Source organism: Lutzomyia longipalpis, chromosome 3 (genome assembly GCF_024334085.1).
Source record: "Lutzomyia longipalpis isolate SR_M1_2022 chromosome 3, ASM2433408v1".
Lineage (NCBI taxonomy): Eukaryota > Metazoa > Arthropoda > Insecta > Diptera > Psychodidae > Lutzomyia > Lutzomyia longipalpis.
The window spans coordinates 25,488,799-25,505,962 of NC_074709.1; the positions used below are offsets into that span (position 1 = coordinate 25,488,799).

General features: G+C 35.6%; 2 protein-coding genes across 2 annotated transcripts in view; both read right to left on the reverse strand.

The window, feature by feature from the left end:
- LOC129792945 (beta-1,3-galactosyltransferase 5) overlaps positions 1-2,300 on the reverse strand; it is a 1,144,668-nt gene extending 1,142,368 nt beyond the window's left edge. The window contains exon 1 of the transcript XR_008750861.1: positions 438-2,300. The gene's annotated coding sequence lies outside the window, so the exon portion shown is untranslated. The remainder of the gene's footprint in view (positions 1-437) is intronic.
- A 5,000-nt stretch (positions 2,301-7,300) lies between these two features.
- Positions 7,301-17,164, reverse strand: part of LOC129793009 (protein snail-like) — a 43,998-nt gene continuing 34,134 nt past the window's right edge. The window contains exon 2 of the mRNA XM_055832530.1: positions 7,301-16,936. Within this exon, the coding sequence (XP_055688505.1) occupies positions 15,765-16,936 (1,172 nt within the window). The 3' untranslated portion in view covers positions 7,301-15,764. The remainder of the gene's footprint in view (positions 16,937-17,164) is intronic.

Genomic DNA, 17,164 nt, shown 5'->3' on the forward strand with positions numbered 1-17,164 from the left:
CCGTTCTCGAGTTATATTGAAAAAACACTTTTTGCTTTAGGCCGCCATATTGGCTAAACCGCTTGACCGATTTTCAAGTATGAATTGTCGATGAAAACGTCTCACTGAGCTCTACAACATACTAAAATTTCAGACCTCTAGCTGTAAGGGAAGTGGTTGACAGTATTTCAAAATGGCGGATGGCGGCCATCTTGGATTTTGAAAATGCGAAAAAATGAAATTTTACACCCACATTTCTATAGAAAACTTCAAACCAGAAGTCTCTATCTGTTACCGTTCTCGAGCTATAAGGCAAAGTTTGGACCACCGGCAGGCCGGCAGGCCGGCCGGATCAAAAATTTTCCACCACCATTTTCGTAATGTGGGATGTCTAAAACGTGCTCATACCAAGTTTGAGCCCGATCTGAGGTGGTCGGTTTTTCCGACGATTACAATACTTGGTTTTTTTTTTTTTTTTTTTTTTTTATTTCCCCCCCAAGCACCCATAGGTCAGCGGAAAATGATTCCATTCGTGACCAACAGTCCAAAATCTTACAAATAGAACATTTAAATACAATTATTTACAAAAAAAACATGGGGAAGTGCTTGATCAAAAGGCCCTCTATCCACGGAAGAAGAATCCCTTTAACGAAACTCATCATTCCTTCGCTGCACTCCATGGTGGCAAAAAATCCAAGAAACACGTCCTTCCATCCAAGACTACTGCTTCCCGCATTGCTATTCACAGGATCACTCCGACGAATCACAGGACGCTGCTGAGCTTGAGGTGCCTCTGGTGGGCTGATGGTCCTTGCGTTTTTCTGTGTCCTCTCATCGTGGTCTTTGGCCCAGCGAAAATACCTTCCTTCTAGTTCCTCTTGGCATTCTACATGTTTCCTCTTTTCTCTAAGACCCTTTAGCAAGGGCGATCCTCGAACTTTCTCGTCCATCACATCAACTTCCCCAGAGAGATCCGAAAAATTCTCAATTGTTGCCTCCTCATCTCTCGATGCAAGAGCATCAAATCGATTTCTATTCAGTGTATCAGGAAATTCAGTGTCATAGTTTGTCCTTACTTGAACTTTCCTCCTGGCTCCTCCATGTCCCTGATTGCGCTCAGGATTCTGATTGTTACGTGTGTCTGCAGATTGCACATTAGGGGGCTCCACTCGAGCAGGTTGGGCTGGTCGAGCAGCTCTTCTGCGGGCCAAGGAACGATCCACAGCAAGGTCCTTAATTTCTCCCAACTTTGTACATACGTGGTTTTTCTGTGGCAGCAAAAGTTTACAGTTAGGGCAGTTGTATGCTCTATCTGTACACGGAAATGAGCCAGATTCTTCCGTATGAAAAAGTCCACACTTATCACATCTAGGACGACTGCCACAATGAGCCTCAGTGTGCCCAAAGCGGAAGCAAGTCTTGCACTCCATAACCCTTGGGGCAAACGGTTTCACAGGGATTCTGAGCTTATTAACCACCAAAAAGTCCGGGAGAATTGTTCCCTCGAAAATAATTCTCACAAATGGTGTGTTCTTCAGCTGCGAGTCAACCTTTTTCTTAAGGCGAATTGCGTCCAACAACGCGATGACCTCCGAAGATCCGTCAAGTACTCCGTACCCGGCTTCCATGATGTCCTTAATATCCTCACATTCATTCAGAAATATCTTCCCAAACACCTCCGAGCTCTTCGAAGGGATGTACGTGAAAAAATCTTTGCAAAAATCATCATCCCTCACCAACTTATTTGCATCTTCTCTGTTCTTCGCAGAAATCTTAAGCTTGTCTCTGTTGACGGGAAGAATAGACTCCACCGATTCATATTTCTTGAAGATCTTTGCCGAAATTTGCATCACAGCCAAATTGTGTTTCTTTTTGGCTCGAAGATACACAACAAACGGTCCTCTCGCTTGCACACCATATTGTCGAGTTCTTCCGGCTGGTACAGTAGAACCAGTCGCCCCGTTATCATCGTGTAGATCAGAGTGCTCCATTGTCCCACCATCACCAGTGTCAGGGGGATCAAGTTCCTCTCCGTCCTCTCTCATAACTACACACTCTCAGTGCATAAACACTTTCGAGCGTCACTTCAAACAACACTCGTGGCGCATTTGAGTTCTCACTCACACCACTAAACCCACAGAAAAGTTCGTGAAAATTAGGAAAATTCACTATAGTTCAAGACAGATTTCTTGCTAAATATTGTCCAATCACTTTACTAGCTATTCTAGCTCAAAATTTGAAAGAAAACAGCTGAAAATCTAGCCAATAAGCAGAGTGTGAATCCACACCTTCGACTCTCTTGAGACACAGAGTACGACTGACCACACACACACAATACTTGGTGTTGGCCACGAAGTGGAACACCAACTAATTCTAAGAAATTTATCATTTTAAATCATCAAAAATAAAATCACGCAGATTTTTTTCATTCATCTTACACAGAAAAAAAAAATAAATCTGCAAAAATGAGGGAGAGAGAGCTAGAAAAAAAAAGAAATCCCCCCATGCTTTTGCGAAAATTGTCATCAAACATTTCGCCCCGACCTCTTCGTGGGGAGAGACATAAAATTCCTCTGTCCCCACCCTGACCCCAAAAATCGTGTTCATGCCGCTTGGATGTCTTGTTGCTGAAATTCCCAATGAATTCATGGCACAAACACATTCTGAGATAACTTCTTGATGCGGGTATGAAAGTAAAATTCGCATCAATGTTTATCCATGGGTGGATGAAGGAAAACAACAACATACAACCACCCACTCACCCCCAACCCACCTACATAGCCCCACCACACTGAAAGTGGACTAATGTGAAGAATGTTTCTCCATGAGAAAACCACAAAACTTTTGTGGTAATCCCACCACTTTTTCACCCCCCTCCCCAAACCTCCCACAGGAAGAGCATCAAAGTTCAACCCCCGAAAGCTTTGAGCGGGGAGTTTGGGGTGGAAAATACTCTTCTCATCTGATTTTTTTTCCTCATCTTCTTCTACCCTCTCGTATATGTTGCTCCTGTGGACCTTCGGAAGTTGTATATAGTTAGTTTCGATACAATGCATGAGGAGAGATGGGATATAAATTTATGTTTGCCAAAAAGCTTTGGCACTTTGCATGGTTTGTCTTGGGTTTGGCAGAGTCATCATGCGGGCTTGAGGGAAGAAATGTGTGTTTGTGGACAAAAATGAACTTTTCGCGAAGCTTGGAATGAGTTGCACAAAATCCATGGAGAAGGAAATTGGACTTGTTTATCAAACTTTTGGTTTTTATTTCTTTGGTCAAAGTTCTTTTAAAACCAAAACTTTAGTCAAGTTTTGATGCATTATTCCTTGAGATTTCTTGTGAATCAATCTAGGAATGATTTTAAAATGTTTCTGGATAGTTTTTTTCGTTTTTTCTTGCAGTTTTTGCTTGCTTTAGGGTGGTTAAATAATTTTTTTTAAAGAACTTTAACGGAATGATTAAAAATAAAAAATTGAAATATTTCTTTAATTTTATTTTAAGAAATTTAAAAATGTTTCTAGCACTTCTTGGTTAGGTAAAAGAATTTGATTTTTGTAAAATAAAAAAAAAGCTTCCTAAAGAATTGAAAATAGTCTTTAAAAATAAAATGAAGGACAATAGAATTAAAATTAATTCGTTAAACCGCAAAAATTCTTTAACAAAACTCCAACATTTACCTTCTTTTTGTAGTACAAAACTACCTATATAGTCTGGTAGGATATTTTTTGTTTGAATTTGCTGCATAATAATTCATCGAATTTACATGCAAAATCTCTGCATTTCCGTCCATTTTTTTTTGCTTTGAACACATGCTGCTGGTTCCCGCTAGGAGAAGAACTCACATTAATTTTTTTTTCCTCCCATGCTCTACCTTGTCAAACATGTGCACAGAAGTTTGAATGAGACGTAGGTGTAGGGAGAGGAGGGGCGGGAGGCTAAAATGGCAAAGTCGAAAAGTGGATGGTGTGAAAAACATGAAAAATTCCCGCTTTTAGTCAATGCCAAGTGGAGAAGAGGATGGGGTGTGTGAGGACCAACCCCCAAGGCATTCGTACGAGAGGCGTTGAGCACATCAGAGAAAAGTAATGCCATTGAGATCCGTTGAAGCTTCAAAAAGTGTGAAAGCATAAATGTTTGCATTTCCAATGAAATGAATGTAAATATTTCTTTTTTGATTAAATGTGTACACACACGCGGGGGTGCGAGCACCCCCCGGGGGTGGGGGATGCGACTCTCAATAAGAATATGGTGCGAAGGAGTTGTGCTGCTGAGACGGAAACTGATGTGGCACAGTTTTATGCATTAGCTACACCTACCACTCATATTTTCCCACCCCCCCCCCCTTCCCCCGTAATGCCACCCTCTCCCAGGCAGAGCAAGAAGAAGAAACCCTCATACGTTTCCCGGTGTGAAATGATAACAGGAAAGTCATTCAAAAATATAAAACGAATTTGAATAAATTTCATATTTACACACACACGTCGCTCCCTTTGCGCCCGCCCGGATGGAAAATGTGTCAACAAGACAATTTCCCAGCGAGGACTCTCTGTTTCTTTTTGCTTCTTGCAAAAAAGGAGGAAAATTTAATATTTGCACATCCAGTCAAGCTGTCGATGATTTTTCGCAATCAGAGGATCAAAAAGATCCCTCTTCTGCGCGTTATCTTTCTTATTTTGTTAGGGGTTGCGGGGGTGGTGGAGGCTGTGCTGAGGGGTTGCTGAAGCCGTGGGCCACCTCCTGCGAAAATCCACATTAACTGTCAATACACAAGAGGAGGATCCTTTGAGTAATTTTCACATATTCGCACCTTCTTTGGTGGCAAAATACGGACGATTATGAAATTTGGGATGTCTTCGCAGTTTTCTTAACAATTTTCTTTTCATGGACTTTGAAAGCTTTTCTTGTTTAAAAATTCTGTCGTTCAAAATTAGAATTTTTTTAAAAAAAAATTTAAAGCTTTTGATTTTTTTTTTCCTACATATTCGTTTTTAACATATTAAATTCAAGGGGTGATTATCTGAGTGGAAATTGAGAAGAATCAGACTTGCTAAGATTCAGATTATTCGTCAAGAAAATTCGGATTATTCAGCAAAATTCGGATTATTCGTTGAGATCCGGATTATTTGTCAAAATACAGACTATTCATTAAGATTCAGATCTTTCGTTAAAATTCATATTATTCATTGAGATTTGGATTATTCGTTATGAATTAAATTATCGGATTATTCGGTAAAATTCATATTATTTGTTGAGTTTTGGATTATTTGTTAATCAGATTATTCGGATTATTCGTCAATTAGATTCAAATTATTCAGTAAAATTGAATCTATCAGATTTAGATTTTATTTTCAAATTCAGATTATTCGTTGAAATTCGGATTATTCGCAAGATTTGGATGATTCGGTGAAATAAATCGAAATATTCGGCAGATAAACACCCCTTGATTAAATTTCACTCAAACAAAATATTTTTTAGCAGATAAAATAAAATTATTGCATAAATAAATCAATAGGAATTAAGGAAAGATAAAAATCCTTACCTTTACATGTTTTCAGTGTTACGCGAAGAGTGCCTCATTTTGTCAAATGATATTATAGCTAAAAAGAAAAATTATTGCAATAATAAAAAGTAATTTTCCTCAATTTCTCTGAACATTTTCATGAAACTCTCTCGACCTTTTTCATAAAAGCTGTTGTTAAGCCTTCAAGCACTTTTCGCTGAAACTCTATCCGTAGCCTGTCCGAAATTGGTGGGAGAAAATGGGAAATGTGAAATTCAATTAAAAATATGCTTTATTGCTTTCAGAGGCTATTAATATTGTTGCCTTACAGAACTTAATTGTAAATATTATCCTTTTTTCTTCACCTCCAAATCTCCCTCAACTCCTTCACGTTTTTTTTTCATTTATTTTTCCTCATTTTCTTCTTCATTTTTTTTTAAACACTAGCACAAGTGATTAAATATAAGTTTTATGTTTCTTTTTTCATTAATATACATATAAATGGGTTTTCATCATCCTTCCGGCCTGCGATTTTAACCATCATCATACTTTTTTTTGGTTGAAATTTTTCTGCTTGTTTTTTTTCTACACGAAGCCAAAAATATATTAAGTCAAATAAATTATCATTTACGTATATTTATTTTAGCTGTGTTTCTTTCAGACACAGCTTTTGTGTACCGAGCAAAATCGAAAGTCGTCAGATCGGGCTCAAACTTGGGATGAGCACGAATTAGGGTCCCCACATTCCAAAAAACGTATGCGCCAAAAAAAAAATTTTTCCGGCCGGCCGTCCGTCCGTCCGTCCGGCCGGATCATAAACTTAAATTGCAAGAGAACCGTAATAGATAGAGACTTGCGGTAAACGGAAAAGTTTAAATATCGACCTGAAGAAATCCGATTATGAGGTCAAATCCACCCCCCCACCCCCCCGTCCACCATTTTGAATAACCTCAAAATTTTGTTTTCGCTATATCTCAGCCGCTATTATAGCTAGAGGGCTGAAATTTTGATATGTTGTAGGGGCCATCAAGACCTTTCCAACGATGCCTTATTTTTGAAAATCGGTTAAGCCGTTTAGTCAATATGGCCGCCACAATTTTTCATCGAAAATCGACCATAACTCGAAAACGGCTTGACCGATTTTGATCAACCCGGGCTCAAATGAAAGCTCTCAACAAACCCTACAACTCCCTAGAACATCCGAAGTTTCAAAAGTGACCGCTAGGGGGCCAAAAATCAAAAACAAAATTTTCGATGAGTTTTCGATGAATATCTCGAAAACGACGACATAAATTTTTTTCATTTTTTGATATGTTGTAGCTGACCATATTATCTAGCTTCATGCCAAAAATGAAGAAAATCTATGGATCCGTTCTCGAGATATAGCCTTCCAAAGTTGGCATGTCATATCTCGGGTTCTACAAGTCCGATCTTGATCAACTCAAGCGCAAATGAAAGGTTTCGAGAAACCCTACAAATGTCTAGAACATTGCAACTTCGAGAAATGACCGCAAGAGGCGCTAAAGTCAAAAACAAAGTTTTCGAAAATTTCGAACTCGAATTTTTCGAAAATGGCGACATAAATTTTTTTCATTTTTCGATATGTTATAGCTGATTTCAAGACCTTTCAAACAAAGAAAAATTTACGAAAATCTATGGATCCGTTCTCGAGATATGGCCTTCCAAATATTTCTTAGGGTATGACTTTTCAACTTTTCCCGACTTTGCGCGTATTTAAATTAATTCGCGTTCTAGTTTGTTCTCATAAAATTGGTACACTGAAAGAAACACAGCTCCCGTAAGCTTGGTCAGCTTACCAGTACATTTAAAAATGTGATGCAATTAAAATGTCCTTCTTCCATTTTTCTTACCTAATTTTAGTTTCTTGGATGTCTTTTATTTTCTTTTTCTTTTTAAATTGTATAATATATGTTTTTTTTTAATATTAATGTATATAATAATACAATAATGTTTGTTTATATGGAAAAGCCATCTAATTTTATTATTTTTCATTTTTTTCTTCATTATATCGTAAATATTTTTTTAAATGTAAATTTCTATCACTATCATTAAAATAATGACCACTTTGAACGTTCATTTTCGAATTAGTTGTTCTTCGGATTGAAAATGAATTGTTTTTTTTCTTTTTTTTCTTTCTATATTGTGTGGCGCAAAAGTAAAATGGATTTTTCCTCACTAATCTATTTATTTATTTATTTTTATTATTCCTCGGTAATATAAGACATTATTAAAAATATCTCTATATGAGTAAATATATGTATATATAATTTTGGTCATCCTTTAATATAATTTGAATCAAAAAATTCCTAGTTTTCGCTACCTACGTCTTCGAGAAAAATTCTTCAGTAAAAGAATTTTCTGTGTTAATGGTTTTTTTCATCATCTAAAATTATAATTTTTAGTCGTAAAAGATTTTTTTCTTCACCTCATAGGAGCTACGCTATATATTAGAAAGATATTTCTTTTTTTTTCTTTATAATTTGAAGAATTAGGATTTACTATCTTCTCAATAAAATTTTTAGTAGGTAGGTAGTTTTTTTTTATTGAAGGTGATTTTAAAAATGATTTAATTTTTAAAAGTGTTTCTATATCTTTTGGAAATCTGAGCATTATAATTGATATAAGGATTATAAATATTTTTTGTATGGTTTCTTCATAGAGTGAATTGCATTCTATACATATTCTACATCGTCTCTCTCTCCGCTATATAGGTCAAGGGTTCATTTTTTCTCTTCAAGTAAATATATAACGTGATTTTTTTTCATCTTTCAAAAGGTTAAATAGATTTTTTTCCATTCTTTTCATTAAATTTTTCTCCATATTGAAAATTTTTTCTCACCGAAAAATGTATTGCTTCAAAAGTTTCTTTATCTTGTTTAAAGATTTTGAGTGATTTTTTTTATTTAAATTTTAAAAAGGTTTTTAGTAAATAATAAAATCTTTTTTTGTCATCTACAATTTGTTCTCTTTGGTTTATTTCTTTTTAAACTCCAAAACTCATTTAAATCGTTGTATCTTTTAAATTCGAACGGTTTTAATTCACTTTTTCTTGCATTTTTTTAATGAATATTTTTCTATTATTTTTTTTTCTTTGGTTTATAAGTAAGTATTTTTGTTGATATTAACTCTTTTTAAAGAATGCCATTTAAGCAATAAATACGAGGAAGGATAGGAAAAAGGATGCACAAGGATAGACATTAGACAAGCTAAAAAAAAAGGGATGTTAGACATCATTAAAATCAGAAAATATGGGGGTGGGTATATGTTTTCAACGTGTGTGTGCATAAAATGGAAAAGCACAGCATAATAGAAAATTTCGAATTATATTTGGCGAAAATGTGCTTGTTTTTGATGCTTGTTTTGTAATTCAACAGTTGTTCGGCAACTAATTGGGGTAAAATACAATATATGTATATGTACGTGTGTTGGTACGCGGTATGATACGAACCACACCACCACCATTTTTTCCGTTTTGCAAAACATCAACGGCATTTTAATGTAGTTTTGGGAAATGTTGATTTTACTATAATTGTGTCTATTCTCAAAACTATTTTCTCGCACAACATCCGGGGAAAGTTAGGGTACGTACGTGTGGTGTGTTGCATTTTAACTTTGCAAGAGGAATATGTGATTGTTCTCGGTGATGTGGGATTTTGTAGTGTTCGGTAATCCCATTTCAATCCTTTTGTTTCATTTTTTCCTCAATTTTTCTCTTTTTTCGTTTTCTTTGTTAATAATAATAGTTTTAGTTAGAAAATCGTTTTTTTTTTCAAAAAATGTTTGATTTTTTTTAACCCTTTCGCATTCTACTGGGTCACAGGCTGATTTAAACGTAAAATGAAATGATTTTTTCCAGGTTAGCTGAGACACAGTTTTTACACAAAAAATAATGCAAAATTATGAGAAAAAAACTGACAAAATGGGTTAACAATTTTCGTAATCTTTATGCTTTTTAACCATTTTAAACAGACAATATTATTCGAATGTTGAGAGTATTCAATCGTGTTTCCTGATTCATTATTTTGATTAAATGTTGAAATTCTGTCTAATTTATTTATTATTGTTTTTTGACTGTTTCAAATAGCTTTTAGTTTGATTTTAAAAGTCAATATCTTCTTTAAAAAAAATTTCTCTGAGATCATTCTTTTTAAAGGTTCTCAATGACTGAATGAATTATGTAATTTTGATTAATTTTCAGCAAAAATTGATCATGATCTTTCAAACTTAGTCTCGCCCTTCAATTTATTAAATTATTTGTGGTTAAACCTCCTGATCATTGATTTGTCTTAATTTATTCAATTCTATTTTTTAAATAATTAAATTCTTATTGAATTATTCTCTTCCGTTATTGGGTCTGCTTGAATCAGTTATAACTTTAAAAGATTAATTTTCTTTAGTTATTTTGACTGATTCATTCTCATAGAATGATTTAACTAACTTCACATGTTTTGTTGTGATTTATTATCTTATAGTTCTCAAACAAGAATTTATTTCTGTTCTTTAAACTGATTCAATGACGCAAAATGATCGATTCACTTAATTTTTTTTGAATAAATCTTTCTGATTATTAATTAAAATGATTCTTTTTCTTTCCTTCTTTTAACTAATTCAAATTGCTGAATTTTCCTTTTATTTGATTTCAAGTATTAATTAATCATTTCAATAATTCGTCATCTGAATATTTTCACTAAATTATTTTTAGGAATGTGAAAATTTTGGAACAATAAAAAAAATCAAAGAAAACATTAAAAAATCCATCGTGCTGTGAATGTCGCATTACCCAAAAATTATTCCACGTGCATATACTGCAAAATCCATCCACTCCCACACGAGGGGGCGGATAAAAAGGGGATGTCAGTGTTGAGAAATTTTCCCGCCAAAAAGTTGCCAACGCACATAAAATTCTCAGTCAAGTGTGTGTGTGTGTTGAATATCATGCAATTAAATGTAGTAAAAAAAAAACTTTTGTGCACGAGCATCGGGATTTGAATTTCAGCTGACATGAACGTAAATTGAGTTATTCATATAGTTTTTTTTGTTGTATTTTGCTGCTGTGTGTACCACTTGGCGCCGTACTTTTTGTCCCGCCATGCAAAAATCATCATCCACGTAACTTTTTAATACTATTTACTTTCTTGTTTTTACTACATTTACTCGTGCACACCCTCTGTGTCGACTTTTTTTTCCCTCTCTAACCATGCCGTGTGTGCATCCCCCATTGCACCCCACTTTCAGGTGTTTAAATGCATTTTTTTCTCCGTGTGCATTGGCGCCACATGAATGATGAATTTTTGGAGGGGTGTTTTTGTTCATCTACAGGGCGGAATTTATTACTTTCCACGGATGTTTCGGTTGTGCTTTTTTATTTTAAATATATAATATGGATTTTTTCTGGTATTTTCCTAAATTTATATAATTTTCTTTTAATTATAGCTCTGTTAAGAGAGATTTTCACCATCTTTCCTATGTAATTCTCTGTTTTCTTTTTACATTGTCTAAAAATCCTATTAAATTTCCCCATTAATCTTCATATTATTTTTCTCCATTTTTTTTTCGGGAATAAAATCTCTGCCGCAGATTGGGGTTGAGGATATACGGAGAATGGAAAAAGGTAAAATTACCACTTTTTCTTTTTTTGTTAATTCTTCTTCTACAAGTATTGTCTCACTGATATGTATTTTAATTATCTGTAATTATATCGTTTTCTCCACTTTGCTCTCTGTAGAGATTAAATTTCTCTCTCACATCGAAGAGGGGTGAAAATCTCGAGGAATTTTCTGCGCTTCCATGTTTGACTGGGAAAGCACACGATACTCAGGCAGAGAAAGAATGAGCCTCATTAGTCGTGGGGGTAGGGCGATGGGAGCTGGATGAGGGGTTGGTGCTCAACAGGAAGGGTATTCACACGCAGCGCGGAGAAAAGAGCTTAATTTTCGGGGTGAATTGTGTATTATTAAAATTACACAATAATTATTAAAATATGCGCGTCTCAGTGAATTTTTCGATCACGCAACAAGGCCTAAAAACAATAATTCACCAAATGAGTAATTCGCTCGTGTGTTTGACTCGGATAATGAGTGTCAAGTCACGTAAAAATATAAACCAAATTATTATGTTTTACCCACACCACGTACGAAGGGGACTGGGGGTGGGACAGGGTGTCCCTCATGCCACACAGCGAAGGGGGTTGATTTTGAAAAATCCACTACAATTGGTTGTGGGGACAAAAGGTGGACTAATTGAAATTTACAGAGTGTGCCAATTGAAGTCATAATTCTTTTACTTAAGTGTTTTTTTTTAACAAACGTTTGACGATTTCTTTGTAAAATTTGACGTTTCTTTTTAACTGTTGACGTTTTTCTTTCATAATTTTGACTTTTTTCTGTAGTTTGAAGTCTGTCTGCAGTTTCGACGTTTTCTTTTCAAATGATTGATGTTTCTTTTAACGTATAAACTTTTGAAACACTTGAAAATTCTTTTTATAATTTTTTCAGTGTAATTTTTAGCATGAAAATATTCTCATTGTGACTTCTAAAGAGAGTCTTAACTTCCTGAACTTTTAATGGGTATTTAGTTACCCTAAAATCCTCCTTGGCTACGCTCTTGCATTGTATCTCATTTTGCTTCTTTATTATATAAAGCATATGCTTCTGAAACTCCAATCTATCCTCTTACTAATTCAATATTTTATCGATTTAGCTGTGATGCATTTTTACTTCATGTGGATTAATGATTTTAATAACATAAAAGTGACGTCATTCCTTACATTTTTGACCAAATCATTGCCTGATTTTCATAACTTGTTCGCTGAATGGTAAATCGGAGATTTCTTTGACAATTTCTTATCCTTTTATCATGCTTTACAAGCTAGCTACGTCCTGATTGCTCCTCGAAAGAGTAATTTTTCCATATATCAGAGAATAAGCTCCTTTTCCACAATTTTTTTCTTCCCTTTATTCAATTTTATTGATTCTCTTTCAATTTTCTCGTTGTCTTTCATCATTTTCAGGGCAACAATAAATTCTTTAAATATTTTTTTTTAGCTAGAAAATGTTCTGAGAGAACACGTGTTGTCTATAAAATGAATTTATTGCTTTTAATTAAACATTGTTTAAGACATTGATGATAAATGTTTATTTGGAATCTCTAAATCAATGCATTCAATTGATTTATAATGCTTGTTTGATTCTAGGAGCTTTATGAGCGTGGAAGGATAAAGTATGAAAAGTTTCTCAATAGAATAGTTTTTAAGGAAGATTTTTTTTACTTAAATTCTTGTAATATTTTCGATTTTATTTTAGCATTTCAATTGGCACACCCTGTAACTTATTACTCATTTAATTGATTTTCTTTCCCAAAAACACATAAAAAGAAATATATATTTCAAAACATTGTGTATGACGGGAAACAAATATACTTTTTCTGCTCTTAAGGGTGAAGGAATTTCCCTCCCTCCCCCCATCAAGTTAATAGAGCCATTTTATTAACAAAAACACATTTATAAAAATCTGTTATAAATAATGAATGAGCCCCATAAATTAATAAAATTCTCATTGGAAAAAATTGAATATATATAAATGGAATTGCATAAGAGAGCAAAGAGGAAATAAAAGTAAAATGAAAGAAAAAAGCGATGGGGTTCTATTGAGAAAAAAAAAGAGCTTGAGGGACTTTGAATTAATTAAATGCCATTAATCGATGACTTTCTGAGCGATGGACTGCCAGACTCGTTTCGCCCATCTACTGGGAAATTCATTCCTTATCACTGCTTTGCACTACATTAAACTTTTTCGATACCAACACGTAAAAGTTGCTTCCGTTTCGATTGGCGTGCAATTCACTGACAAGTTCTCCCTTCAGGGGGTTTTCAAGTAACTTTTTCTGTGTCGCTTTTTTCTATAAATTGAATTGATTTTCTTTAAAAATTAAGTATGTTGTGGCCTTTCGAGGTTTTTATTGAGAATTCTTGCTCTCTTTTCATGATTTTTTATGCAATTTTCAGCTCAGTTATAATTTATAACAGCTGTTATAAAGTGTTCTATTTGCAAGATTTTTAATGTGAAATCTTCTGGAATATTTTTTTCCTTCAATTTCTCATTAAATTGAGTACAATTCAGTGCAGTTAAAAGCTCTCTTCTTGACATTAAGCTCATAAGTAAGGTAAATGAGCATAATTTCCCATGATTGACATACCCCTTTTTTGTGGTGTGGGCTTTGTGGGACGTCCATCAAGGGGTTTGAATGTGGCTGACCGAGTGGAAATGATGGGGAGGAATGGGGGTTGCACCATAGATCGATTGATGTGATACCATATTAGGGCAATAAATGCATCAAGCACAGAATCGATGTGGCTGCACAACAAAATGCCATGCGGCATGTTCAATTCCAATTCCACGGCAGTGTGTCACACCCCTTGTGCTTTTGCCATCACACACACACCATCTACGGTTGCCCACGTTAAATTTCCTCCCCAACCACCACCAAATAGATAAACATTTTTAAATTTCCGGCATGTCCATTGAAATACAAATTTTTGATGAGCACACCCCCCGTCTCCCTCGCACTGCACCCCTTTTAATTTTCGCGCGGAAAATAAACATGGAAGGATGCTCAGAGCACAAAAAAGGGAGGGTCATGAGAGACACTCACCCCCATCCCGCTCAAAGTGGAGGTGAGAGAGGGAACGAAGACAGTCTCGAAGTAAAATGAATTACTTTTTTTTTCGTTGCACAAGAATCTCCTCTCCAATTCAATCCGCATTTTCTAGTCTCTCTACTCTCTTAAGCCTTCAAAATATGTAGCATGAAAAAAAAAAGCTCCGTATACGAAGCTTTCTGCTAAGTGTGTGTGTGTGTGTTTAGAACCCTCTGGGAAATCTATCTTCATTCTCAATAAAATTCTACATAATTTTTTTTACAATGTGCATAAGAAAAAATGTTTTTTTAATCGCAAAAATGTTTCTGCTAAAAGCACGCGCAATCTTCCCTAAAACTCCTAAAGCCTAGATTTTTTGCATGTCTTACTTATGCTGTCTTGCTCTCGCTAATACTTAAATGTTTTTTCTTCTTCTTTCACCGCATTTTACTCTGGATCTACAAAATATGTTATATATAGAGTAAAATTTGAATGAATGCTCAATTTATTTACAAACTTCACTTACTTTTTCTTTACTCTTACTTTTCATTTTTATTTTTTATTTCAAATGCAAAAATATAAGTAAATGTTCTACAAAAGTGGTATTGCTCATTTTTTTTACTAAATTTTCTTAAATATTTTTTTTTCATTATTTTTTATTTTCGCCGTAAAAATGCCGGATTTCTCTAAAGAATTTCCATATTAATGCCAATTTTTTGAGAGAATTTTTTACACTATTTTTATTACTAGGTTTAAGAGAAAGATTCAATATAGTGTGGTTCTTTAAAAGTTTTTTTTTTAAGAATTAGTATTTTTGCGACGTGTCAGGGGGTTAGTCAGAAAATTTGCAGAATTTTTTAGAAGTTTATAGAGTTTGAAAGAAATCATTTTGAATAATTTAAGGGGCGTCTAATTAATTTATTCTTATGCCGGAAAATATTCAAAAATTTCTACGATTATATTGCAAAAGTTCTCAAGCAATTTTCTCTTAAATTGATAATTTATTTTTTAAAATTTCTTTCACTAATAATGTAAAATTTTTCCTAAAATATCCAATTAATAAATAGCTAAATTTTATTAAAAAAATGAAATACTTTTTATTTTAAAAAATCACATTTTATTCGATTTCTTTTAATTTTCTAATTAGTTAACACGTTGATTTCCGTATTACGCCATATAGCAAAATATTTAGACCAAGAGCTAAATCTGTCTGGAAGTTAATCCTAACGTCAAATTTTAAATAGAATTTTTTGGGATCAAATCTAAAAGTATATTTTCCGTTTTCTTGTAAATATTTTTCAATTAAAAAATATAGATCCTAATCCACATCTAATCAAACTAATCTAATTCCCTTCAATGTATAAAAAAAAATTTAAAGCATAAGAAAATTAAAGGATAGCCGGTAGCTCTTCTAATGGTTCTGCAAATTCCATGACTAACTTTCAGGGGTGTTTGAAATTCATTTTTAATCCTACAAAAAAACCTAACCTCAAAGTGAGTTATTTTCTAGGTCAGTTAGGTTTGAAATTTCAAAATGAATTAATGAAGTCAAATAACCCCTTGGGAATTATCTTTAAGACAGATGCGACTAGACTAGATAGTTTAGTTGTAGGCTCACCGTATGTTTCACATTTTACGTGACGATAATGAATTCATCTTCGGAATCCTCCTGGTCCTCATCCGGAGCATTTCGACTATCCGTAGTGCCGTCATCCTTGAAGCAAGCCGATTCGAGGTGCTTGTTGAGATAGGATTTGAGTGCGAAGGTTTTGTGGCAGCGTGAGCACTCGAAATTCTTATCGGCCGAATGGGTTTGCATGTGAGCACGTAGATTGGACCTATCGGCGAAGGCCTTGCCACAGTGGGCACATCCGTAGGGCTTCTCACCGGTGTGTGAGCGCAAATGCCCCTGTAGGAGCCACGGGCGTGAGAAGAGCTTCCCACAGACGCCACAGCTGTGGGAGAGCTTGTGCGTGAGCACGTGCATGGCCAGCGCTGGCATTGAGACGTACGCCTTGCCGCACGTGTGACACTTCTTGGCCGATTGGCTGTCGAGACTACGATGGGTTTGCTTGTGGCGTGAGAGATTGCTCGATGTGGCGTACTGCTTGCCGCATTCGGGGCAGCGATACTTATTCTTGCGCCCACCATCGCTAGCTTCGACACTTCGAGCGGCCTCCCGCCGCTTGTTTTTCGAACGGCCATCGCTCACCATTAGATCATCGTACGTGTAGACTTCGGATGTGGGCGTGGCTTTCGGTACCGGCGACTGCTGACGTCCTTCGCGGAAGCTTAGCGATGAGGAATCCGACGATGCACCCAGTTCGGCGTCAGAGCTGTGCTCCGACGTGGGCGGCGTGAGTGGCGCCACATTCTGCGTCGGCAGTTCGTAGCACGGCAGAACTGGGACGGGGGATATGGCACGTGGCCGTGGTGAGGCTGCATGTACCCTATTGGGGGTGATTTCGTGCATAATCGGTGATGTAGGATGGAAGTTTGGGTCTGGGTGGAGAATTGTCACGACACATGGTGCCGGCAGTGGGGGGAGGCTCTGTGAGAGCGACAGAAGATCGTGTGCCGCCTCCGTTTCCTCGATACTGCGATCCTTGAACAGGGAACTCACCTCGGGTGCCGCTTCGACTCGCACTGGGGGTGAATAGACAATTACGGGTTCGGACATTCGGATATTCCGTGGAGGGGTCTGGACTACCACCGATGTGGGGATTGATTGGTGCTTTGGGGTGGCTGTAATCACCGTCACGCTGCGATCCGTTCGACCGCGCATGCTGGACTCCACTGAGATTCCTGGAAGGGAGAAAATATATATTTTTTGTTGAAATCTTAAAAATTAACCAAAAGAAAAATAAAGCAAAACGTCGCTGGAATTTTTTGTTCTTTGTAAATCTTCTTTAACAATTCTTTTAATAAAAAGAAGAGAAAATCTGTTCTAGATCATAACAGAAGACAAAATTCCAAAGAAAAATTCTTAGAGAATTTTTAAGAAAGTTTTCCCTGTTTTCCAAATAAAAAATC